The sequence below is a fragment of the Leguminivora glycinivorella genome, chromosome 12 (genome assembly GCF_023078275.1).
Source record: "Leguminivora glycinivorella isolate SPB_JAAS2020 chromosome 12, LegGlyc_1.1, whole genome shotgun sequence".
In the NCBI taxonomy this organism is placed as follows: Eukaryota; Metazoa; Arthropoda; class Insecta; order Lepidoptera; family Tortricidae; genus Leguminivora; species Leguminivora glycinivorella.
This window is the reverse complement of record NC_062982.1, coordinates 8,385,687-8,412,821: the sequence shown is the minus strand read 5'-3', so window position 1 is coordinate 8,412,821 and position 27,135 is coordinate 8,385,687. Positions and strand designations below refer to the sequence as shown.

At 39.2% G+C, this 27,135-nt stretch overlaps 1 protein-coding gene across 2 annotated transcripts in view; it reads right to left on the bottom strand.

The window, feature by feature from the left end:
* The window catches only part of LOC125231664 (macrophage mannose receptor 1), a 136,568-nt gene extending 110,314 nt beyond the window's left edge, over positions 1 to 26,254 (bottom strand). For both annotated transcript variants that reach the window (XM_048137166.1, XM_048137165.1), the window contains exon 1: positions 25,987 to 26,254. In XM_048137166.1, the coding sequence (XP_047993123.1) occupies positions 25,987 to 26,089 (103 nt within the window). In that variant the 5' untranslated portion in view covers positions 26,090 to 26,254. The remainder of the gene's footprint in view (positions 1 to 25,986) is intronic.
* Positions 26,255 to 27,135: the final 881 nt, after the last annotated feature.

Below are 27,135 nucleotides of genomic sequence, written 5' to 3'. Positions count from 1 at the left end.
GCCATTCGGCTACGGGGCCAGGCCCCGTATATCAAACATTACGGGGCCAGGCCCCGTAGCCGAATGGCATTTCTCCGACGCCAAACGAAAGCGATACGCCGCTGGCTCTGTCGCGCCAATACGCAAGCGCGATAGAGATAGATATCTACTAGCGCTTCGTTTCGTGAGCGTTTCGTGAGCGATTGTGCCATTCGGCTAGCCACCCAGTTATACTTCCGTGAACTAACCAAACAACATTCTGACAAATTATGCTGACGGGACAGAATAAAAACAAAATAAGGTACAGTGGGTCAATTTCTACTGGGGGCAAATGCAGCTGATCCATTGTTTTACGATATTTGCATTATTAATTAGACTGTCCAGTCTGTCCACTGGTTATATATGGCACGAGTGTTCAGTGCACAGATCATATAATACTAGTACAGATACCTAATCCTATGGCACAGATCATATAATGTTCAGTGGATACATGTGGAACTCAACTTAAAACTTAATAGTGTAATAATGGAAAAAATGGATCAGTTACAATTGCCCCTCAATCAGGAATTGCCCCGCTGTACCTTACCTATATTTTATTAATCTAGGTAGGTACTACTATTGGTCAATATTTACAATAAATATACCTACAGCCTAGGTTTCCTTGGTCGATGCCGTTGGGTATATTTGAGTTCACAAGCGTGTTTGCAAGTCGACATATTAATTTTATTTAGGAATTCAATGGGTTATAAAAATGTGAAAATCGCCCATTATCTCGAACAATTTAATAAAACAGTTAAATCAGTTAATCGCTTTACGATACGGCTAGTAATTAATTTTACTTAATTTCGGAAGTTTTGAAGTAAAGATGGCTATCTAAACAGGGTGGCTAGCCGAATGGCACAATCGCTCACGAAACGCTCACGAAACGAAGCGCTAGTAGATATCTATCTCTATCGCGCTTGCGTATTGGCGCGACAGAGCCAGCGGCGTATCGCTTTCGTTTGGCGTCGGAGAAATGCCATTCGGCTACGGGGCCAGGACTTACATGAAACTATATTTGTTCAGAATACGAAAATGTTAAGACAGCTAATACAAAGCTTGTGGGAGAAAAACAATGGTCCATAATCATAATTATAGCATGTGTAACAATGTAGGAACACACATTTAAAGTAATAATGAATGTATTTTGCCTGCAGAGTGGATACTTATAAAAAAAACCGGCAAAGTGCGAGTCAGACTCGCCCACTGAGGGTTCCGTACAAACTTTCAGTAGTTAAAATCTCATATTTCTCAGATAACTCTAAGGACTGTATACAGTATGTACTATTTAGTAACTAATGTGTATTTAATACAATAAATCCTTAATTACTAACAATTACACATAATTCCACCAACTAAATAAATTAAAAATTACAAATAATACTAGGAATAACCTAACCTACTTACTAACTAAATCCACTCCGAGTCCCTCCCGACGCAAAGGAGCCCAACACGCTCGCCGCGTTGCCACGTTGAACCGCGATGGACAACCTTTGCAACAGGAACGACCCGGAGCGAGGGTCGTGACCACGCTCGCACAGCCTCCCGCCCAATTCCCCAATAAAAGCTTTGGCCTCTGCGCACCAGCAGCCAGTGGTCTCCACGGCAAGAGGAACAAACACATAGTTTGAGAGGACCGCGTACTTTTCCCGCTTTCGAGCCGCCGCCGCTTCAGCCGCCGCCCCCGCCGAACGTACGGTGCGGCTAATGTGGGAAGCAGCAAAAGTGCTGACGCACGTAGCGTCCCACAACAGGCACCTGCCCCTCTCCCACGGGACCAAAGTCAACCCGTCGGGCCTCTTCCCGTCCGATCGGCTAAGACCCGGTGGCTCCAGCACGCACGGTATATTCGCCGAGACCAGCGCCCTACGCACGATATCGTTAAGCGCGTGGTGACGAGGGTGTCTCCCTGCACACCGACAGCAACTCAACGCGTGATGGCCGTCTCTCTCCACCCTAGAACCGCAGATGCATACATGGGGTTCACACACATCGCAGCCCAGGCGGAGAGCCACGGCCACCCGCATCGAATCATTGTCAAGCAGGGTACCCACGTAAGGAGATGGGAGAGCCTGAAGCCACGCTCCGGATTCAGGTTTTGAAATCGCGCTGAGCCTTGCCCTGTCCACCCCAACAGCATTCTCCAGCAAACCGTCAAACACGCGCCTCACCCCTACATCGTCCCAAGAGCGCTGGCGTTGACGAACCAGCAACTCCGGCATCGGCGCACCCGGGTTGAGAGCCGACCACGCCGCCAAAGCGTCCGCAGCATAAGGTATGGCTACCTCGTCACCATTCGAGGATAATATTTGAGTGACGAGGCCGCCAACTCCCGCTGCCGACGCCAAGAAGGCCGGCAGGCTCACATCCCGCGCGCGCCGGACACCTAGACCCCCGGACCGAATGGGGAGCGAGGCCAAACCCCACTGACACTGATCAAGGGAAACGTTCAATAAAAGCTCCAATGACTCCTTCAACACCATATCAAAGGAATCCAGCTCTTCGGGGAAAAGCCAAGTAGGTACGGTGCGCAAAAAGTAGGTCAACTTGGGAACCGCAAAACACACCCGCAACAACACAAGAGATACGTGTGCAGAAAGTTGCTTAAGCCTTGTCCTGGCGGTCAAGAGAAGCTGCCTACGCACCTCAAAGGCCTCAGGAATGCCATCAAAGAAAATGGGAGATCCAAGGAGATGGAAGTTAAGGGGAGAAAGCTCCTTAAGCCCGGGAAGAAAGTCAAATAACGAGGGTGAAAAACGCCGAGCCCCGTCGCTGCAGGAAAACAACTCGCATTTACCCGAGTTTATCTCAAGACCCAGCTCTCGAAAACGAGGCATCAGGGTGATAAGATCCCGCTCCACCACTTCAGGCCTACCCCCAATGGTACCGTCGTCCAAGTACCAAACATTCAACGGGGATTTAAGCGCTGAGATCGCCTTATGAATAGAAAGGCTAAAAACAAGAGGACCAAGCGGGTCTCCCTGCTGGGCGCCGACCTGGGAAGATATGAGGGACCCATTGTAAAAAAGATTAGAGGGGGAAGCATACACCTGAAAAAGAAACGGATACAAAGAGGGTACCTTCTCCCTGACCTCAGCCAACAGGACATCCCGCTCGACGGTATTAAAGGCGTTTTTGACGTCCAGCTTGACAATCACACACCCATCGTTGCTCGGGTCCGACACAAACGCCCTTGTGGCGTGAATGGCGGCCTCGCAACCTAAGCTCGTGCCAAAACCCAACTGAAGAGGACAGAGGTATGCGGCCATTTCCTCCTTCACAGCACGACACCCCAGTTTCGCTGTCAGGCGACGAAAAGTGCTGCCTATCGCGATTGGCCTTATACCTCCATCCTTCTTCGACAGGGCGCACAATGAAGCTCCATACAAAAACGGACAAACAACCGGGTTCAACTGACCACTGAGCAAGAAGTTGCAAAGTCTCGTTAGGGACTCAAATAGCCGCACACCATTATCACCCGCAGCTCCAGCCGTAAGCTCCTTTAGGTGAGCCGGACGAATGCCGTCCAAGCCAGCGGCCGAACCGGGGTAGAAGGAGCCGAGGGCCAGAACCACGTCCCTTACCTCTACCGATAAAGGAGCAAAGGATATGTCCGGCTCCTGTGGGAAAATTAGAGGTCGAGAAGGGGCCGGGTGCTTCGACTGCAAGGCGGCGAGTGTTTCAGAAGACGATGAAGCTATGACGTCCTCCGACATTAGTACCCGCACTGCCCCTCTAAGATCACCTTCGAATACTTTGGACTCAATAGCTTTAAATACAGAGGATGAACTGGGAGCCCTTGTATCCATCTCCAAATCGTCTAAACAACCGAATCCCATCGCAGAATCTATATTCCGCTTCACTTTAGCGGTCAGGTTACCAGCAGTAGAAGCGTCCGGCACTCGCAAAGCAGAATACGCAAAAGATAACAAGGCAAACCATTCACTCTCACCATTCGTACTGACACAACTGTCGATCAGGCCACTCAATTTGCCCGCCGCCAGGCTCCGAGCTCCCTTAGGAATGTGGCGAAGCACACGCACCGACTTCTTAAAAGAGGCCAGGTCATCCCATCTTACAGCACTAGGGATGTCCGAACGAACAGTCTGTTGCACGGCCTGCAAGGGCCCGTCAGAACCTGCACGGGGCGAGCTTATTTTATGCTTGTGCCCAATGTGGACCGCCAGCCCATGAGCAGTTCTTGTCGACGTAGGGCAATGTGGGCATAGGAAGCGCGATAACGAGGGGTCACTCATGGCTACTACTAAAAAGAAAACGCTCTAATTACAGTAATTACCAAAACAAAAAAAAAAAACAATTATAAATCTCAATAGTAGCTACACTGCATAAAGTCCCAAAAAACATGTAGATAGAATTAACATTACAATGTCAAATAATTCATTAAAATAAAAATAATACACAATGCAAAAACAAAAAAAAACACTTAAAAGTCAAAGCTAAAATACCATTTTACAATTAGTTTATTACATGTATATGGGTGGGTGGGACAGTACTCTCTACCTCTGGCTTGCCTTGGCTGGCCGCCCAGAGTGGAGTCGTTAGGGCTATATGCCCCAGGGGTGGAAGTGAAAATTTGCATAAGACGCGAGTTGGTGCAGTGGCTTTACAGCCACTGGGCAGAAAGCGGTGTACACCTCTCGACACCCTTGAGTTCTCACACCGGTGTTGCCCTTGAGCCATCTTGGATGTCGCTTTTTGTGGGGGCCCATCTTGTGGGGACGAGTCACCGTCTGCCGGAAATAAAATTGGATACCGTTTTATTAGGCAGGCGTCCGGTTTTTTATCCATAGCCCAGTATTTAGTCCATCACTTTCATCAAAATAGACCAGTTCATTTTAGATTCCATTAACTCTCAAATAGTCCTTACACCCTGGCGGGTGTTGCCTCTGCGTGTGTCCCATGATACGGGCAAGGGCAACATCCGCTCGGTGTACCCCTTACATTTCATTAAAGTGTCGAAAGGGCCTCTACGTGTTGGCTTCGGCCCCGCGCACGCCTCCCAAAGGTCCGGAATACCATTGTTCCGTGATGGGAAAGACATACAAATAATGATTTATAATAATGATTTTATTTTTCCACAAAACCAACAAGGGGGGGGACGGTATTTTTTTTTCTTAATTTTCCTTGACCTAGTAACTTGACATTTATAGTTTGGCCCCCTTTCATTTCTGCTATTTTCTTTTCATATTAATAAATTCAAAAAAATTATATCTTCAAATTGTAGAGATTAATAATGTTCATAACTATTCCAAATTTCAAATCAATGGCATAAGTTAGTTCTCGAGATATTTAGCAATGTGACAGACTCATTGTCCTCGCAGGGTTCCTTTTGTACCTTTTTGGTACGGAACCCTAAAAACGATTTTAAATTTGCCCAGTAAAAAAATATTCTATGTACGTACGAGTATATAAATAGGTATACCTACCTACCATCGAAATACTGACATACCAGCCTAGCCAAGTTGGCACAGCCAATGACCAGTTTATATTACGACCAATTTGCATAATATGTTATTCAATAGTGTCTACAGAAGAATCTATAATATTCAAATAGCTTAAATGAAAGTATTTTGTCGTAGGTCAAATAACCTATTATTAGAATTAAATAAGAAAAGAGACTCAGGGACATAAGTAATATGACCTCTGTGTGTATCCGTCGGTCACCTTTAATGTTGACCTAAGACCTTTTTAGCAAGGCTATTCTTTAATTACCCAGTAGTATTAAAATACTCATCACTTTCATACTAGATAGAACACGTAGGTGTTGAATCACAAGACCAGAGTTTTTTTTTCATCAAATCTATTTTTTTGATATTAATATATTTTTATTCTGACGTAATTAAAAGTAAAGTAATTAATACTTATAGGTAAAATAAAATTAAACTAAATAAATCTAAAAACTGCTCTGCGGCATAGTACCGAAGACGCTGGCAGCGTTTCCTCGCTGGATTGTCAAGGTAATACGCTGAGCGAGGAAGCTGCCAGCTCTTCGGTCTCCGGTGGCGTCTCTTAGGGCCGGTTGCATCAAACCGTCACCCTTAAAGCATCCGTTAAATTTTATTGTATGAGAAGTTCCATAGATCTCTGCTGCGTGTCGATAATGTGTCTGTCAAAAAATATGGTTGATGCAACTGGTCCTTAGTCTCTTTTTTTTTCAGTTAACGAAGTGGCTTAGGCTCTAGGTACCTACTCTTCGCAAAAGCGTAATCTTCGACCATGGGCGGGCGTAGTCTATGAATCAAACACACACCGTCAGACCGTCCCTAATAAAATATCCGAGGTGGTCAACCCTTTGCCTCGGGCTCCGATCTAGTTTTACTGCCATTGTCGGTCTGTTATTGGTAGAGAAAGTGCCTTTCTAAGTACTTATACACTAATACTTCCTATTACCACTTTGGTTGTAGTCTATTTGCCTAAGGTGAAATACGTAATAAATTACGTCTATGTTAATTTTAAGCTGATCTTGATTATTATGTAAAACGAGTTGAGGAATTAATCCGCGTATAGATATGAATTTTGTTTCATAAAGCTTATAAAAATAATGTTCAAGGGCATTTTCAGAATTTGGGAACCCCCCATTAGCTTAAGTTGTTAACAAAAATTAACTCGCTGTCAGTTTAATAACGACAATTAAGCATACAATATGTCTAAAAATTTACTTTTTCACATTCTGAATGTACCTAGATTATCGCTTAATGTTCATGTAGTTAACACAAACGCAATATTTTTTTAGAAATTACATGCTTAATTATCGTCACAAAACTGACAGTGAGTTAATTTTTGTTAAAAACTTACGCTAATTGGGGGCCCCAAATTCTGAAAATGCCCACAAATACGATTCCTGTCAGTTGGCCTTCCAGGCTTAATAACATAGTAAAAAAATCAGTAATAAAGATATATGCCACTAGCCACAAGTTGCTGAGTTAGCTAACTAAAACATAACCCCGTTTTTAGTGTGTATTTGTCATAATACATGTAATTAACTTGCACAATAGTTTAAGTTACCTACGATTCTAATGGATTTTTAAGTGGTATCTTTTTCTTAGACTTTAGCAACTAAATTACTCAACTAGTTAGTTCTAGGTATCGCGTGTGACAGGTTAATGATTGATTTAAATAAATGATTGAATGCTCATTTTGTAAGAAACAAAACAAACTTATTTATTGCAAAAAATATATTTCTCAGACATTTACTTTGTCTTCAAGGAGACAAGTGAACAGATAGATAGACCATCTATAAGTAGTTAAATTTAAATGTTATTTAATTTGACACGCAAATGTTGTGTTCATGTATGAAGCGCCAAACACAAAGCAGGCGATCAAATTAAATATTAGGACATTTAAAGTTAAATTATTAGGACATTTAAGTTCCTCAAAAATATTGTTCTTGTATATTTATTTTATTTTTTAGGGTTCCGTACTAAAAAGGTACAAAAAGAACCCTTATGGCGACGCTCTGTCCGTCTGTCTGTCTGTCTGTCACATTTCTAAATATCTCGAGAACTACTTATACTATCGACTTGAAATTTGAAATATTTATGAACATGGTGAACCTGATCTACAATGTGAAAGCATTTCTATTTTTAATTTAATAATATTAATTATAGAAAATGACCAAAATGAAAGGGGGGCTAACTATAAATGTCACGTTACTAGGTCAAGTGGGGTATCGTTAGAATGAGCTCAAACTATACATATCAAAACTATTTTTTATAATTTTTTAAAACCCCCCCCCCCCCCCTATCTCCGAAGTTTACTAACGAAAATTCATGAAATTTTCACCAAATATGGCTATTATAATAAATATTACAGGAAAAATAAAATCGTGCACGTATCTTGAAAACTTTTTTTTTAATTTATAAAAAACTTTTCAGATTTTCATTTTCAATTTCATCACCCTTGCGGGTGTTTATTGTACCTGTAATGTTTACGGAATAATAATAAAATTACCTGCTTTCAAATAGAGGAAAAATGATTAAAATCGGTTCATGCAATAAATAATTATCCCATAAAAATAATCTTCCATACTTTAAGTTCACGCACATTAGTTTACTCAATTTGCCGGTAGATGTCGCTGTACGTTGAGCGCTCATTTCCTACATCGCGTTTTTCCTGATACATTATAATGGGGTCGGGTCAGAATCAGGAGCGTCCTGACGACAATGTTGTAACGTAAACTATTGAAGTCGAATTGTCTTGATTTTCTTTAGATGTTGTTTAGTAATAAAATTGTATATTCAATATTACTGGTTATGTGGGAAATTGAGTCTTAAGGGATATAGTCAAGTCTGTAGAGTTTTAAGAATATGTTATGTTATGTAATTTATATATGTCAAAAGGGTCATCAATACAAATCAGGTAGGTCATAAACGGCCGGTTTTTTATTATAAATGGGCTTACTCTTGGCCACAGACTAGCCAAAGTCAAAGACGTGGCCTACGATGGAATGAGCTAGCCCAGAAGATGCCTGTTCACCCCAGATTTGAAAGTTGCCGGTTATATGAGCTCGGTAATATAACCGCCGGCAAGGAATTCAATTCGTGCAGTGCGCATAAAAAAAGAAGGAGCAAAGCGTTTCGTACGAATTCGCGGACTATCTACCAAGTAAGGTCGGAAACCGGCCGTGTCTCTAAAGAATCCGATTGTAGAATGAGGATGATGGAATAAGCTCGTGTAAATTATAGCTCTTGTCTTGAGCACACTCCCCGAAATGCATAAATTTAAGTACGCATTGTAGACATTGTAGTATTGGCAGGTTTCCACAACTACCAATTTGGCTGCTCATTTTCGCAACGTACAGTATACAATTGTATTTTCCTAGCATTCTGTGTTTGTTTGCATAGTAATTTAAATGAATGACGTCATCGATTTAATCGATGGAATGCGTTATAGGAAAGGTCTCAAGTTTTAAGGGTTTAGGTAATTTTATAACAAATTTAGAGATTGACTTTACAAAATATCGAACATATGGTACTAACTGCCCCATACAAAAAGCTGACCTAATCTAATTGAATAATAATGGTTCTCCCACACGTGTTGTACGAAGGTGCATCGAATTGAGCCGCGTGTCCATAAAAGGTCGGAGGGCAAGGTCGAGTAATAGTAAGGCGTTTGTTTCAAGTATTAGGTGTTTTATGGAGGGGCTATTGGCAACGTATGTGACGGAGTGGTGCTGATTGTCACTAACGTCATCTTATGGGCATTATGTCCAACATGAATGCTAGCGCCGGCCTACTTTGACACCATAAAATACCTATAGTACTAGTCGTGAACAGAACAAAAAGTCAGGAACAGAATGTAGGGAAAATGGCATAACGCTGCAGTATGCGTTGTAACAGAACAAGCGTCTATGACGAGGAAATGGACTCGTTATTACATATAAAACTTACGGCGAATCAACTTTTCCTTGACCAACTATTTGGTGCATATTTTCTTTGGGATTTCATTGGATATTTTAACAAATAATATCTGTGATGTTTAATCACATGTATAGTCACGTCTTCACTCATAAAATTCACTATTATTTGATGCAAAACAGGTTGGAAAAACGTATTTATCAACAAACTACGTTCACATGGACGGAATACTGACACTGACAGTTGTCAGCTGCGTAACGTTCCGATATTATGTCTTGATTTCAATCACAGGTCATAAAAGTTCATAATGATTAGTAGTATACTTTCTGGATGTGTTTAATGTAGCATTTAGAAACAAAAATGATATTTTACTGCGTATTTGATCTACAAGTCTAATTAAAACCCTTTAACAAAAAAATATCTGCATACCTATACTAACCGCAATACATAACTCTTCGTCGCTTAACTAGGTATCAATAAAATTATTCCTATATCACTTTGGAACACGTGCAGTCATGCAGATGTTACTATTGAGAAGCAAAAACGTACGTGCTGAGCTGTCTTGGACAATAATGCCTAAGGCATACGGCTTAGTAAACAAAACAGTTATGATCTTTTTCTTATGTGCGCAAGTTAATGGCTTTCTGTCGATATTGTGTCTGCGGTACGTCTGCAGTCCGCGTTATGTCTGTAAAACATCTGCATTGTGTCTGCGGTACGTCTGCAGTCCGCATTATGTCTGTAAAACATCTGCATTGTGTCTGCAAAACGTCTGCAGTCCGCATTATGTCTGTAAAACATCTGCATTGTGTCTGCAAAACGTCTGCAGTCCGCGCTATGTCTGTTTAACGTTTATTGCCAAACGTTAAATAGTTACTATAATGATTCACTGTGGCGAACTTTAAAGAGTCTATGGGTAACCTTTACTGGAGATAAATTAAACTTTAAATGTCCGATATTAACTCTGTATTTAATCCGACTTTATGTGATCAGAAGGTTACAATTATAAGTACACAAAACTATGTGAGGGCCAGGCGGTGCCGCGGTACGACTACTAGTTTGTGTGCGCGCTGTATGCCTCGCGCTCAGTGACTGACTGACTGTTAGCTAAAGCTCCAAAGTAATAAGTTCATATTTGCTGACTCTAATGCATGCGTCACCGCCGTGCCCCTACATCATTCCCCCCTTTTCTTTTTTTCAAAAAGAAAAGAAAAGGTCCAAATTAATACAACATCATACAAAAAATAATCAAAGCTAATAATAGCCAAGTATTTGCTAACAATGTAACACAAACCTTACAGTGCTAAAGGTTCAAGGAACGCTTACCAAGCTAACGTTCATATGGTAAACAAGAGTTGCGAAATCATATCCGCTCTAGTTACATTACATTACATTACACAAACACTGTTTCATTTATAATAACATACATCTAGTTCTGAGAACTTAAAACTTAATAACACAAGCTAAACATGTTTCTTCACATAATGACACTTATTGTTAATACACTTGTTGTGGGTTAGCAGGAACAGTATGAACTTTGATCGCTGTGGGTGGTATGTTCTCCACAGTTCTCTGTACCCACGATCTTGCACATTGCTTACATTTCGTTCTTACAATGTAACACATTGCCAAAAACAAAATTATTCCCAAAACGATGAGTCCAATTCCGACATAATTTAGTTTTGATTCCACTTGATTAGACAAATTTTCTACTTTTGCTATAGCTATAGCACTGTGAGAGTTACTATCGTCCTGCTTTCCTTGAGATAATCCCATTGTTACACAATCAAGATGTTCTGACACTATGTGATACTCTAACGTCTAATACGTTTCGAGATGAATTTGAATTTAATACATGTATTTAAAAAAACATCTGTTTAAATATGCTACAACAATCATGAATCAGTATATTACTACTTATGACATATCACGTACCACCTTGATACGCATACTTAGCAATTAAACATCGTCACAGTACCTACGCGACCTGCCGTACTTTAACTCTAAACTAAGTTGCGGAACTCTTATATAGAGCCCGACTTGAAACTGAAAAACTTTAGCAATAAGTAATTATGTTTGAATGTAGCCATCCACCCGGTGGAGTGACTAACGTCCTACTTTAGGGGATTTCCATCCCCAGGGTCCAGTCTCCATCCAGGAGATACTAAGTTAAAAGACAAATGTAGTGGACCCGGGTTTCCTGCACTTAGGAAAACCTGAATTAAGAAATGATCACTTGCGGGAAACCCTCCGCGCAAGTAACTTTACTCCTCAGCTCTCGACATCGATATTCTTAAAGTCACTGTACTCCCATATATTGACTGTGGTACTACCTGTATGTGGCAACTATCCATCAAGCAAAAATCTAACTGGCCTATTTATAACTCGCCCGCTCCGCGTGGTACGAGTCACAGGTGTCGGCGTTTGTTGCACTAAAGGCTGTTTAGGCTCATTTGTGCTCAAACCTGTATTACTATTACCTGTCTTTTCAGAGGAACTTTCTACTTCTGGCCGTTCATTTAACAAAAATGCTGGTTTTAACCTATCTATGGATATCTCTACTTGTCTGTTAGGTAACTGAATTTTATAAGTCTTAGGCCTTCTATTCAATACTAAATATGGTCCGTCATAATTAGGAGTAAGCGGTTTACGTACCATATCATTCCTTACAAAAACATGAGAACATGACTCTAACTCTTTATGCACAAATAATTTTCTTGACTCGCTATTCGCTCGTGACGCGGGACGTAGACTCTCGACTACCGATCTAAGTCTTTCTACATATGAAAATGGGTCGTCGGAATTTTTTGTGATTGAACGTAAAAATCACCCGGTAATCTCAATACATGACCGTATAGCATCTCAGCTGCACTTACCTCATTGTCTGACCTGCACGCTGCTCGGAGTCCTAGTAGAACCGTTGGAAGCTCGTCCGTCCAGGATGCGTTGTCTGCTAACCTGGCTGTTAGAGCACTTTTAGCTACCCGATGCCAACGTTCGACGATCCCGTTGCTCTGAGGGTGATAAGGCGTTGTACGTACCTTCTGAACGCCTAGAAATTTCATCAAACCCCTAAATAGATCGCTTTCAAATTGTCTACCTCGATCCGTTGTAATTAAACTTGGACAACCGAATCTACAAATCCAATTTTCATAAATAACTTTAGATACTGTTTCCGCTGTCATGTCAACTATTGGTATGGCTTCCGGCCATCTAGTGCGACGATCTATCATAGTAACTATGTACCTAAAACCTTGAGCTGTCGTGGGTAAAGGTCCCACGATGTCCACATGAATATGCTTAAACCTTTCCGCGTCCTGAAATTTACCTAACTTCGATATCGTGTGCCTATTTACCTTTGCCCTTTGGCACTGTACGCACGCCCTTGCCCATGTGCCTACATCTTTATTCATGCCTGGCCAAAAATATCTTTGGGCTACCATCTTACGCGTGGTCCTAATCCCAGGATGACTAACATTATGTACTGACTCGAACGCTATCTTCCTGAATTGTTCTGGTAAATACGGTCGAGCCACGTCACCTGATATTTCACAATATAACCTTACGTTTGAATTTGGCATGCCTAACAATTTATACTTTGTTCTATCTGTTGTAAACAGGTCCGCGAACTGCTTATCTGCTTCCTGTGCTTGCGCAATTTCTTCGAAATCGCTTGCTACAGGGCACGCTATTGTTTCTACACGTGATAGCGCGTCAGCAACTATATTCTGAGAGCCGCTAATGTGTTCTATTTCGCTCGTAAATTCGCTTATAAACATTAGCTGTCTCGCTCGCCTAGGTGTTTCTTTCGCTGAGCCTACTTTTGTTAACGCTACCGTGAGGGGCTTATGGTCCGTATACACTATCAACCTCCGGCCTTCTACCATGTTTCTAAAATGTACTATAGCCATGTATATTGCAGTCAATTCCCTATCATATGTACTGTACTTTTTCTGAGCCTCTGAAAATGCTTTTGAGAAATACCCAAGGGGTCTCCAAACGTTATTCGTGCGTTGCTGTAGCACGCCACCTGCACAAGTTCCAGACGCGTCGGTCATAAGAGCTAGTGGAACGTCCGGTACCGGGAATGACAATGTAACGGCGCTTTTAAGGCTTTCCTTACACTGCTCGAACGCGGTCTCTGCCTCGGCGTCCCACTCAATTTTCGTCTGATCTTTTTTCTTCGAGTTGTGCAAAAACTTATTTAAATGATTCTGTATCTCCGCGGCTTTACCTAGATGTGCTCTATAAAAGTTAACCATTCCTAAGAAACGCCTAAGTTGCTCAACGGTCTCGGGTCTCGGATAGTTAATAATAGCCTTTACTTTGTCGTCGCGTGGTCGTAATCCGTTTTCTGAAACTGTATAACCTAAAAAATCTACCTGCGATAATCCAAACTGACATTTACTCAAATTAATCGTTAAACCGACTTTTTCGAAACGCTCAAAAATTTTTGCAAGATGTTCCCTATGCACACTATCGTTCTCTGAAGCTACTATTATATCATCTATGTAACAAAATAATGAAGACTTTGCGCCTAGGTTATCAGTGATCGCCTCGATGTCCTGTAATTCAGCGTTCATGAAACGCTGAAACGTTTGTGCTGCGTTACGTAATCCAAAACATAACCTTGGGAACTCAAATAATCCGAAAGGCGTAATTATTGCCGTTTTCTCGATGTCCTCAGGTGCGACTTCTATGGCATGATATGCTCGATTGATATCTAAAGTGGAAAATAGTGACTTACCCGATAATCCGTATGTGAAGTCTTGTAACCTGGGAATCGGGTACCTGTCCGGCTTCGTGACAGCGTTCAGCCTCCTATAGTCTCCGCACGGTCTGATCTGCCCGTCCTTCTTCGGAACTATGTGTAGAGGGCTGGCCCAAGGACTCTTACTCGGCCTGCAAATACCTAAAGCTTGCATGTTACGAAATTCCTGCTTTGCCTGCTCATATCTATCTCGCGGTAACGGCCTAGCTCGCGCATATACCGGAGGACCTGATGTCTCTATGTAGTGCTTTACACTGTGTTTAGCAGGTTCTTTAAACGATACGGGGTTTGCTACGTCCATGTAACGCATCAAGATGTCACGGTATGGGTTATCATCCCGAATACATTTTATGGACACATGTTCACAATGCTCAATAGACCCTACGCATCTAAAGTTTGTCACTTTATCAACTAATATTCTACTGTCCAAATCTACCATTAACTTATGAGTCCTTAAGAAATCTGCACCGATGATGGCTCGAGTCACGTCACACAATATAAATGTCCACCGAAACGCTCTCCGCAGTCCTAAATTGAGCTCTAGCGACACTGTACCGAAAGTTTTAATTTCCGTGTTATTAGCTGCGTACAATTTTAAACCACACTCGCGACGCACTGTGGCACTGAATCTACTAGCTGGTACGATGGATACGTCTGCTCCGGTGTCTACGAGAAAATTAATACCACTATTGAAGTCTAAAACACACAAGCGGTGGCTTTCCGATCTCGGCTCCACGCACCCCCCAGCCGCTCCAGGGTGCACCGCGTCTAGTTTCCCTGCGGTGGCTGCCAGCTGAACGCGGTCGGCGGCTCCGCGCCTGCCGACTGCTGCTGCCAGGTATATGCTGTCGGCGGCGCTACGCCTGCCGACGGCTGCTGCCTGCCCCAGGCACACGGCTGGGTACAGCTCCGTGCATTTTCCCGGAACTTGAAGTGGTATCTACACAACCAATTCGGATTCCTGTCCGTGCCGCGCGACCTTGAACGCGACCGGTTCCTGTTCCGACGGAAATCTCTCGTCGGAGGCCTTGACCTGAGTTCGTTCACTTCAGTCCTAAGTTGCCTTATTTCCAAAGCCATATCTCGGAACCCACTTATCAGGTCAGCATTTATCGCCGTGGTCAACTGGCTCTCCGGGGTTGCTACAGCTGCTATCACCCCCGAGCCCATGGACTCCTGCACCTTGTCGGCCATCGCTGCCAGATCCTCCAACTTTGCGCTCTCTGGTACCATTGCGAGGAGCGCTCTCGATGCTGTCGGGAGTCTCTGCAACCATAACCTCCGGACAGTCTCTTCTGCGACGTTAGCGTCTCTGGCCGCTTCAGCCATTCTTCTGTAAAGCTGCGACGGCTTCTGTTCCCCTAAGTCCATTTCTTTCACTAGCTTGTTAAACTGCCGGTCGGCGCTTTCCTGAAACGCCTTGATGAGCCTAGCTTTCAGGGTGTCGTAATTCCTTTCCGTATTATCTAATATGTCTCCTATCGTGGTCAGCTCTTCTCGGCCTAATTTGCCCACTACCAGGTCGAACTTTGCCTCTTTGGACATCTTCTGGGGACCCACGATCGCCTCGAACTGGTTGAACCATTGCTTAGGCATATCCTTCCAGAAAGGATATATCCTAGCTGACACTGTAATCGCGGCTAGTTCACTCTCCATGGTCGCTGTTTTCTGTTCAGTTGTCCCTGTAGGCTGCTGTTCCAACCTCTCGGCGCTGGATACTGGACGCTCTGGCGGTATCTGTCCTTGCACGGTCACTGGCACTGGCACGCCCGCTAGAACTGGCACGCCCACTGGTCTGGATCTTTGATCGCTCATCTAAGCACTTGTCACTGCCCGGAATGTCACTCTCATTCACTAAAGTCCTCACAACTTCGCAGCCCGCCTGGCTCCTCTGACAATTAGATCACGTCGGGGTCACCACTTTAACGTTTATTGCCAAACGTTAAATAGTTACTATAATGATTCACTGTGGCGAACTTTAAAGAGTCTATGGGTAACCTTTACTGGAGATAAATTAAACTTTAAATGTCCGATATTAACTCTGTATTTAATCCGACTTTATGTGATCAGAAGGTTACAATTATAAGTACACAAAACTATGTGAGGGCCAGGCGGTGCCGCGGTACGACTACTAGTTTGTGTGCGCGCTGTATGCCTCGCGCTCAGTGACTGACTGACTGTTAGCTAAAGCTCCAAAGTAATAAGTTCATATTTGCTGACTCTAATGCATGCGTCACCGCCGTGCCCCTACATCTGTAAAACGTCTGCATTATGTCTGCAGTCTGCGGTTTGTCTGCAAAACGTCTGCAGTCCGTATTATGTCTGGATTAAAGGCTATAAAAGGGTCGGGGCGAGCCGACGCGCGTCATTCTTAAAATATCTATAAGACTAACAGTGTCTCTGGCTTTCGTGTGTTATACTGGTGAGTGAAGTTGTTCTGATATTATTTCTCTGTTTGTTTTTACTTGGAAGTTATTCTGGGTGATTGTAAACTTTGAAATTGTGTCTCTGTTTGATTGTGCGGGGACAATATCGTCGTACAGTTGAATTTAGACCTGTGGTGGAATTGCTTTACTGTCAGTTGTGGGGTTATTTTAGTGTTCTATTTATAGTGTAGTGTTACATTTAAATTGATGTGTATAGTGAAGTTTTCTGTGCTTTGTTTCATGAGTGCCGTTAAGCAATACAAAGACTGGGTCGATGTATGGCTGGTGCTTGGAGATAAGTCTGTGTTTGGTTTTGTAGGGAGTAATTCTTGCAAAACTAAGCTTAGATTATAGCACGTAAAGGAAACTTCATTCGTTTGTTTAGTTGGTCAGTAAAATTGAACTTAGTAATTTTCTATGGGGTTATTTTGTGAAAGTTATAAGCCAGATCATTGTTTGTGACAGACTGTTGTCCGGCTAAGCGCTTTATACCTCGCGGTGTTAAACATAAGGCGTTTAGGGGTCTTTTTGTTCCAAGTGGAGGCTTGGACGCTTTTTTATACTTACAAAAGCGTACTTTCTCACCGGTCTCAAAGAGTCCAACTGTTAGATGGAAGTGAGGACTTTCACGATTGACGAAAGACATTAGGAGTAATCCTTGCTCACTGAAGTCGACAGTATTTGAGGCTGGGGTCCTATATATATTTATATTTATTTACTCGGTGCTCTAGTCCATGCTGGCGTTGGTCGCTGGGGATTTCGGTTGTGATCGATCCACATCTAAGTAAAGTTGATCGCAGCTGGCTCTCTCATGTGGCTGGTACTGGTGTGTCCTAGAATACTGGATATATACACGGATAGGGCGATCTACTCTCTGCTACCCTAGCCCGCGGGCAAGAGCAGAGGGGGGGATAAGAACACAAGCCTATAGGTTGCCTATCTCAGCTTCGCTGGCTGAACTGTACAGCTTATGGTAGGGATACACTTGTGCATATTTTGAACACAAGATCTATGGTAAGTGACGGTCTGTGTTTCAGATATGTTAGAGTAGGAAAAACGATAGGACTAGGGTAAAGTCAGACACTATTTCTATGAAAGTAGAGTTCTTTTATGATTGGTCTTGGAATATAATTGGTCAACGTGTATTGTGGAGAAATAATTTAACTACTACTATTTATATGGTTTAAATGGACTTTAAATGTGGTGTTTACTATCTTAAAATATGTGGTAAAACTGGTAATTTATAAAATCTCTTATTACTTAATTTATTTGAGTGAAATTAATAATTGTGGTAGCAATTTCTGATTTTTCGGTGTGGCTGCGGGACACTTAGTGTTGCTAACTGGTTTTTCAAGGTAAATTCTATCAAGTTGGTTAGGGAAACAAACTATTCTTTGGAATAAAAAGTATAGGTTTGTTATAGGGCCCAGTGGCATGCGAGCGCCGTCCACTGATGGAAAGTCAAAAGCTTAGAAAAGTTAGACTTGCTTAGTTCTTATAAAAGTTAGCGACTGCTCGGTGTTTCGATAAAACATTAGAAAGATCGAGAAGTTATGGTCTATTAGCAGTATTGGGGAAAAGGGGGGATTAGCTAGGGAAAAGAAACAAAACAAAATAAAAGGGGGGTTAGTTAGTAGATAGATAGCCCTTCTGGCTTGGCATAGGACTCTCAATAAAGCAGTTTGATTGAGATTAAGGATCCTATTCCGCAACGCAAGTTCGTACCCAAGCCAGGATCACTAATAGAGCGTAGCGGTTGTTTTCCAAAATATTTTTTAATATTTATTACATGTATGTTTCACTCACTAACTTTTATTTTAAAATTTCTTCATTACGTCATTAATTTTCTCACATATAACTTTCTAGGCCTAAATCTGATAAAATACTCTTCTATAACACTATATTATTATGCTACAATAACCTTTATTCTTCTTTAAAATATAAATAAATAAAATTTTAAAAATTAGTCAAAAATACAGCTGATACTCATTAAAGGATCTAGGTTATCGCGGTTCACATCGAAAGGTTCTATTTATTCACGCTAGACGATCACAAGGCCAAATTTACGGGGTATTTTTAAAGGGGGGTTAGTAATACTAATGGTTAGTCAAGTAAGTAAGTAAAAAAGAAAGTTGTGCGGAGTTTTAGTTACAGCGTCTAACTATACTTTTTAAGTTGTAGAGACGCAATAACAAAAAAATGCAATGGCAATGGCGGCACTTTTTTAAAGTGATTAATGATAATCGGTAAAAAAGTCACATACAGTACCTACTTAAATACATTCTTATTTAATCTAAATTTTTAGAAATAGAAATATTTTTATTCATGGCAAAATGAAAAAAAAACTACACATAGATACAAATCAACAGCAGAAAATTATTTACACAACATCACAAAAAGGTTTTTAGATATGGACATTTCCTTAGACTTCTCTGCTGCGTGAATAGGCTGTAGTTTTCTACTAGTCAAATCAGCTTCTTTTTAAGAACTGCCAAAACGATTTGCTAATATGGAATTACTAGAATAGAATAGAATAGAATAGAATAGAATAGAATAGAATAGAATAGAATAGAATAGAATAGAATAGAATAGAATAGAATAGAATCGTTTTATTTGTTTAAAAAACGGTATACATTGATGTTACATTATATTTTAACCAGCCTTAATTTACCATAATACATGGCGATTATTTGTAATTAACCTATTTATCACCTAACATGACATTTGTATCATCAAATTTACATAAAAAGATAATAATGATAAAAAACAATAATTTTCCAATAATTAATAAATATAAAATATTGCAATATCAGTATAAATTACAATTAGAAATTATTATTATTAACTTTATTAAATTACAATAAGTCTAACAATATTACTTTAATATCAATAATTTAATACACAATAAAATTTCAAATTATTCTATGTCATTTCTATGATTAATTTATTAATAAATAGTTATAAAATCTCACAGTTTACATGTTGTGTATTATGAAATACTAAGGAGTGACGTCACGGTCAATTCATTTACTTTATATCTTTCTCTGTAAACATAACTACTGTCCATATTTTTCTACTAATTACGTGGTGCTTTATTTCGTGCACTGCATAAAATATTTTATTTTAAGTATAGAAACTAGCCTATTTTAAATATCTGCTTAGCCGCTTAGTGTAAAATGAGTTACATCCGTAAATTAAATGCGATCAACACACGTCTAATTGCGATCAAGTTGACATAAATTACAAATCTAGATGCATTACTTTTGCAATGTTAGTTGCTAATTTGCTTAAATAACCGCTGTCAAATTATAGTTGCATTAATCTTAGACCTTTTTTTAATAAAATAAGCATACGAAAACATACCTATCTGCTTGAGTAAGAAGATTCAAAATGTTTTACCGATTCTGTAAATTACGTACGTTTCCATTACTTCGTTTAGGTACTCATACTGTATAATGTATAATTACATATGTTACATGTAACATGAATGTGACACTCTAGTTGGCTTATAAATGTGTTGCAAACATTGAGGTATATGTACTACGTACTAGAGGCGACGTTGAAAAGCGAAAACACTGCACATGCTGACAAATGCGCGGGGTGGGGGGAGCGGCAATTTACGCATAGAGTAGGTCCACCATCAGATGTGACACATTATTATTATATTCTGCCTAACGGAAATTTTATATTTTAAAATACGGCTAGTCTAGTCAAAATGATTTATTTATTTACAACTTAAACAATACAAATTAATATAATTGTGCTGTACTTATCTTCTTCTTTAAAATACAATGAATGAACATATATATGTGTTGGACAAAGCGTATCCATTGTTCCCTTTTTTCATGATCAGATCAAAGAAAACTGCAAAAAGTGAGCGTGCTAAAAATACAATTTCACTCAAAAAATATTAACAATCAATAAAGAAATAAACTTTTTTATATTATAGTAACATAATTCATGACGTAGTAATTAGTTACCTAATCATTTTCCAAATAGAAATATATATATTTCGCAAATATATTAGAGGTGAAACACATTAGTAGGAACAATGTAAATGGCACATCTGCGCGGTTAGTCTTTGATTGCGTCACCAAAATGGCGGCAGTCCCGCTCCCGCTCGCGTATTTGTAGAATATTCAATCTTAAAATATTATAGACGAGTTTTTTGTTTAATTTACCGATGAAATGTCACACCTTGACTTTTATTTGATTTTTTCGAGTGATTAGAACAATTTTTAAGCACACAAGAACGCATTATTCACGTGGAAAGTAAATGCATCACGGCACGTCACTGCACTGCAAGGGCCTGGTGACGACTGACAACGTTGCGGTCCATGGACCGCAGTGGGGTGTGTAAAAAATTCTCTTAGCAGCGTCGCCTCTAGTACGTAGTACATATACCTCAATGGTTGCAAACCTTCAATCGGGTGCGAGAATTTGTAGCTTATACATTTTTTTTAATTTATTTACCAAACAAGTTTAGGTACCTACATATACACATAATATAAACTACGACTAAGTATAATACCTAGCTTACATTTAAAATAGGCCCTTGAGGACATTTTTTTTACATGGAGAAACATCTGACATCTGGAAACCATATGGTAGAAGAATTCACTGGTTGGGTCTCGATGGCTCAGGTGGCACTAGCGATCCAGAGGTAATTACTTCAAGGCAAGATTTTTTTCTAGTTCTTAAAATATGTGCTTTAGAATCTTTATAAATTATTTTCAATTCAGGATCTTGACCTTCTCATATCTTAATCCATAGACTTATTTAAGTATTTAAACTCTGTGTACAGTCACGTAGGGTCTCAAAACTGTACGCTATGTTGATTTTAAACCTGCAAGACCCTTTGATGAAAGCTATTATACAATATTACAACACAATACGTTGTACCTACTTTATGATTGACTATCTCATTTCAGCGCCATCTCATCTCATGATACAATCATTAATGTACGCGGTGGTAACTACCGAAAGTTATTACAATTGTTAATCAGATGTGATTCAGATCTTATCGCAAAGATATGTGAACTTCCTGTCACGCTTAATGTAAGTTGTAAGTTTATAATTTTATTTTTATTTAGCATTACCATTCAGCTCGTCATTCAAGCAATTACTTTAATGCATGTTGAGATTACCTTTCAAGTACGTTTCAGGACATATATATTTAATACAAGGTGTAATGTTTATATTATATAATATAAACATTACACCTTGTATTAAATATATATGTCCACTTGAAAGGTAATCTCAACATGCATGGAAGTAATTGTAATAACCGGCAATATTTTAGATGATGATGATATTTTATTACTTTTTTACACAGCCAGCCCATAATATTCAGAAAATATTACCGGTTATAAAAATTACATCCTGTATAACAGACAACACACTTTAACATGTATAATACCTGTTTACAAAGACTAAATAGAAATTATCTTGAAATTTGCAACTCTTGAAGACCAACTTGCATTTATTCTGTATCTATACACTTATTTACATCACGACCTTACTTGTAATAACAGAATCGATACTACCTTGTCTCTTTAAAAGTGCATATTGTGTACAGCTCAAAAACAAATTCACTATCTATAAGTAAGTTATTATAACACTATCGCTTTCATTTCCACCGTCGACGAACGGGATGCGTTTTTTACTCATCTCAAATATCTTGGCCAGCCGGCGGCCGAACCGTCAAATTAATATGTGTATAATAATTATATAGTCAGAGGTGAGACAACTTTCACCATCTCACTTTCGCGCTCGACGCTACCTGCTGCCTTGGAGTCCAAATATGTCATAATTTGTTACATATTATGTTATATGACAAATTAATGTTTAAGAATAGCGTAATAACTATTAGCTCTAAAGACTCTGACGTAGGTAAGAGTATGTGTTATTATAAAAGTTATTTTATGTACTTAAACAATTTGGGTACAAACACAAACGTATCCTCAGACACATTCTTGACATTATTTACTTACTTATTTGTTAAGAAATGATTCTTGTTTACGACGCGACAGGCATTTGAAAAACGCCAGAAGGGTTTTTTTAACTGCTTTAACTGTTTTAACCTTAGGTATGCCTAACTGATTGGTTTCGCAGTAGGTCAGAAAACTCAGAAATGAAGTGGTTCTATCTGTGTGCCGGTTCGTGTGTGTTCGACGCCACTTGATTACCTACATGTGTGTGTAAAGTTATAAATGTTTTCTTTTTATTGTAATTAAATAAGTAAGTAGGTACCTAATTATATTGTGAGTACAACCAAATAAGTATTTTCAACGCATACAATATTTTTAATAAGCTATCTTCATATAACTATCTTTTCGGCACAGTTTTCATCCTCTTTTTATTTTTGACTACGACTACTTTCTTATTTTATTTGCATAGTTTTTATTGACTTAAAGATGAATTATTAAAATAATCACAATATAATTCGGAATAGTGGATATTCCGAATTATGTAACTATTATAAAGAAGTGCCATGCTGTAGGATTGATAAATTAGCGTTTATATGACAAATTACAAAAGAAAGTTGTTACTTACCAAATTTCAAGATGTATTTTGCAAAAATGCATATGGAAGTAATTAACAAATAAATATAGGCATTAACTTTCTAAAAATACTGACGATTATATTGTTTTTTAACCAGTAGTTATTATATAGGCCTAATGTGTTTTTTAACGAGTTAATTGTTTTCTGTTTTTGAATGTTTTACTGTAGGTATATGTAGAAAAATAAGCTTCTAATTGCAGTTTTAGTAATTTGCATAATCTAGGTAGGTATGCGATAAGTGAAGCCAATTTAACTTCATAAAATAGTTTGAGAGAAATCTCAGTTGGACATGTCAGTTGTCAGAAAAAAGTAAAAGTAGGAACGAGATAACCGAAATGAAACCGATGAAACGTTTACTTACAAGCACATTTCAGATTTCGTCTACGGGCACGGGCATATTATTCTCCAAATATACTAAACGAAAAAAAAGTATCTCTCTAGAGCCTTGGACATACGTGTAAAGTAATAAACGTAATACGGGCGATAAATGAAGAGAGAGAAGAGAGGTGTTTTTGAGCTACTCTTAATTTTCAGCCCGTGATGAATTTTTGAAAAAAATCCAGCAGCAATGTACCTATTGTAAAAGTGGTTGCGATGCACAGACCAACCCCTATAGACATCTATTACAAGACGACTCGCGGTGGCCAGCCTTCCTAGTATTTGCACTAATATAAGCGCGGGCGCTCGCCGTGCCCGATCAGTATCGACCAAGTAACAGACCCGAAAGCAGCGCGTGTTTTTCGCACAAAAAAATTGGAAAAGGGTATTTTGATGCCTTAAAGATGTCCACCTGTAGTGTGGAAAGGTAACAAGAAGCTCAAATTTAAAAACAGACGGCATTACATTCCACAAATAAGTCATATTTATAATTTATTCAGAGCCGGCATAGGTCAACTTACATTGGCCACTTACGCGTCAGTAGAGGGACAGTCATACTTCTGTCCCTTTTCATCTGGCGCGACTGCCCGCCGTCCTTGAAACGGCCAATCACAGCGCGCTTAACACATTCCCCGCCCGCTCCTCGCACCCCAAACACTGGTGACTCGTATCGCGAACCAAATATACAAGACTGCCACTCTATAGGAGGTTCTCTGTGTTGCGATGACAATCAATGACAACTGTCAACGAGCGTTTAACGCGTGTTTATTGCATATTGTATATTTATACATAATAATTCGGCCCGCAATGTAATTAAAAATATTTCAATTTTAAGTATTAGTAATGTAATTACATTTCTTATGTATATAACTTGCCACCGTTAAGAATTTCGCCCGTATTAGATTTACACCCTGTATAAAATGTTTTTGTTGAATTGGCTGGTTATTAAAATTAATCTAGGTGTTTATAAATTCAAAGAACTTTGAATACCTACTTAATTATTATAATTTTGTGTTGATTAACATGGCAGACGAGTTTTTTTCATATAAAAATTAAACGATGACGTCTGAAAGATATTTTCGATATAAATGTACCTATGTATACATAATTTAAAATATCCATTAAATATATTTTTTATACCAAACAAATGTTTCTAGAAAAGTTAAAACGAGTTATTTAAACTTAAGTATCTTAGCTACTTTAAATTAAATATTTTAATAACTTTAATAGATCGATTTGACTAGAGATTAAGGCAAATTTGAATAAAATAGGTAAATAAAAAGTGATGCAAATATGGAAACTGAAATACCTGGATAGCTACTTGTAGGTACTTTTATAATATGAAACACTAAACTACATACCTATTTTATTTTTTTCGAAGCTTAATAGCATTCACCGACGTTTCTGCGTGTTAAAAAATAAGTGTAGATTATGTTTACTTATAATACCTACTACAAATATTAACTTATTTTGATTGCTTAGTATTTATAATTGTATGAATTGTATTATATTACTATTGTATTGCTTGTTGTACCACAACTTGTACCTAATAATACTGTATTGACGTGTACCTGTATGTTACCAATAAAGATTATCTTCTCTTATCTTATCTTATCTTATCTTAAATGATATGGTCAAAACTGTTTCATCGATGAAAAAAAAATTGCATTTTATAAATGTTATAAGTCTAGGACACACTGCAGCTATAATGTACGGATCTAGTTCATAGTTGACATGATTTATCTTTGTCTAGTCGCATTCACTATTGTCTTGGCAACATAAAGTAACGACAGCGACACTGTACTTAATTACAATGTTTATGTTAGTAGTAGCTTGATTAGAATCGTGCTTTATTTGACGTCTAGGCAGGACCATGCATAGTTAAAATAGACAATTATAAGCTTTATTAAATAAACTCGTCTCTATTCAGGACTGTGCGTTGACTTAATACGGATTATTTTTATTAACCCCCGACGCTAAATCGACGGGGTGCTATGTTTGACGTGTCTGTCTGTCTGTAGCATCGTAGCTTTCGAACGGATGAACCGATTTAGATTTGTTTTTTTTGTTTGAAAGCTGAATTAGTCGGGAGTGTTCTTAGGCTTGTTTGATGAAAATCGGTTCACGATGTCGGGTTTTTTATTTCAAAATTTAAATTTTGGTAACGTCGTTATCATTATTACGGATTATTTTCTTGAATATGATGATGTCTGTAATTAGGAAGATAATGGGATACTGAAACGCACTGTACAGTTTTATGAACATATTATCAGTGGATTCCAGTAGTTGTGCTTGTAGGTACAATGTTGTAAGTAGTACTTAGGCATATTTTTTTTTTAATACAGTGATGTTTTGTTGCAATAGTATGTTAATTTAGAATAAAACCAGTGGAACAAAAACAGATTAATAGTTATTTAAAATTAGGGTAAGCTTTTAAAGCATTACAACTTACCCAGGTCTCTGTGCAGGTTATTTGAAGATCTTTGAGCATTTGCCAGTAAAACCAGCGACATCAAAACCACACTGGGAATATTATGACCAAAGAGAAACTTCATTTTTACACTTTACTTTTTAAATTAAAAAAAAACGATAAAATAAACTAGACACTGTCAACAATTAAAAAAATAATTCGGAATGAATATTTGAATTTAGAAGCTCGTTTTCATTTTCGCGCGGATTTCAACGGACGCGTTTGAGGCGCGTGCGGCGCGGCCTTTAGCAGTCAGACTGAGAAGCTGCGCGCGCAGGTGGAGCAAAAAGAACGCGACCGGTCGATGTCATCAAACTATCCATGAGGTTACTTTCACAGACGCCTATCCCACTCATCTTCAAATTAGGAACACAACCTTGCTTCTCGCGTCATAAGTTTCGTTTTCGTTGAAACGCGATGGGATAACACACTTGCTGCAAATTTTATCATGCGATTCACTATATTGGATGTAACAGGTAGGATCGAATTCTTGCGGTTTAGCCTTCGAGGGTCGGTTAGTTGACTAGAAAGGTAGGTCTTTGGCACTATTTAAATATATTCCTGACGCTTGGGAATGTACCGTAATATAAAGAAGATCTATTTTCACGAACATGGGTATCACTTATCTATATTGTAATCAGAATGATACAAAAAGTTAATTAATAATTTTTCAGGAATACTCATTTCCGTTTCAATGCGTAGAATTATTTGGTCCTAAGGTTCTCACACAACGTAGTATTTTGCCTACTCGTAGGTACCTTACCCTCAATACAAGGCTCTAATAACAAGCCAGACAATGTTAAACGAGTAACATATTATTGCAGGTGACTGTACCGTAAAGCTAACAAACTAAATGCTTAAAAAAATACAGCGTGTGGATTCCATACGGGCGAATAATGTATCCAGTTATAGTATCTAACCATACAAATCATATAGTATAATCATTTTATTAAAAAGTGTTATTAATTAAGAGTAATTATTTTTTTTAAATCTGACCAAGCAGCAATGTACACCGTCCATATTAACTTGACATGACATAAACGTCATTAGCTGGGGAGTTTATTGAAAAACCTTAAATTTTTTGACCAAAGCATGAAACTTGGCACAGTTGTTCCTTATATCAAAATAAGC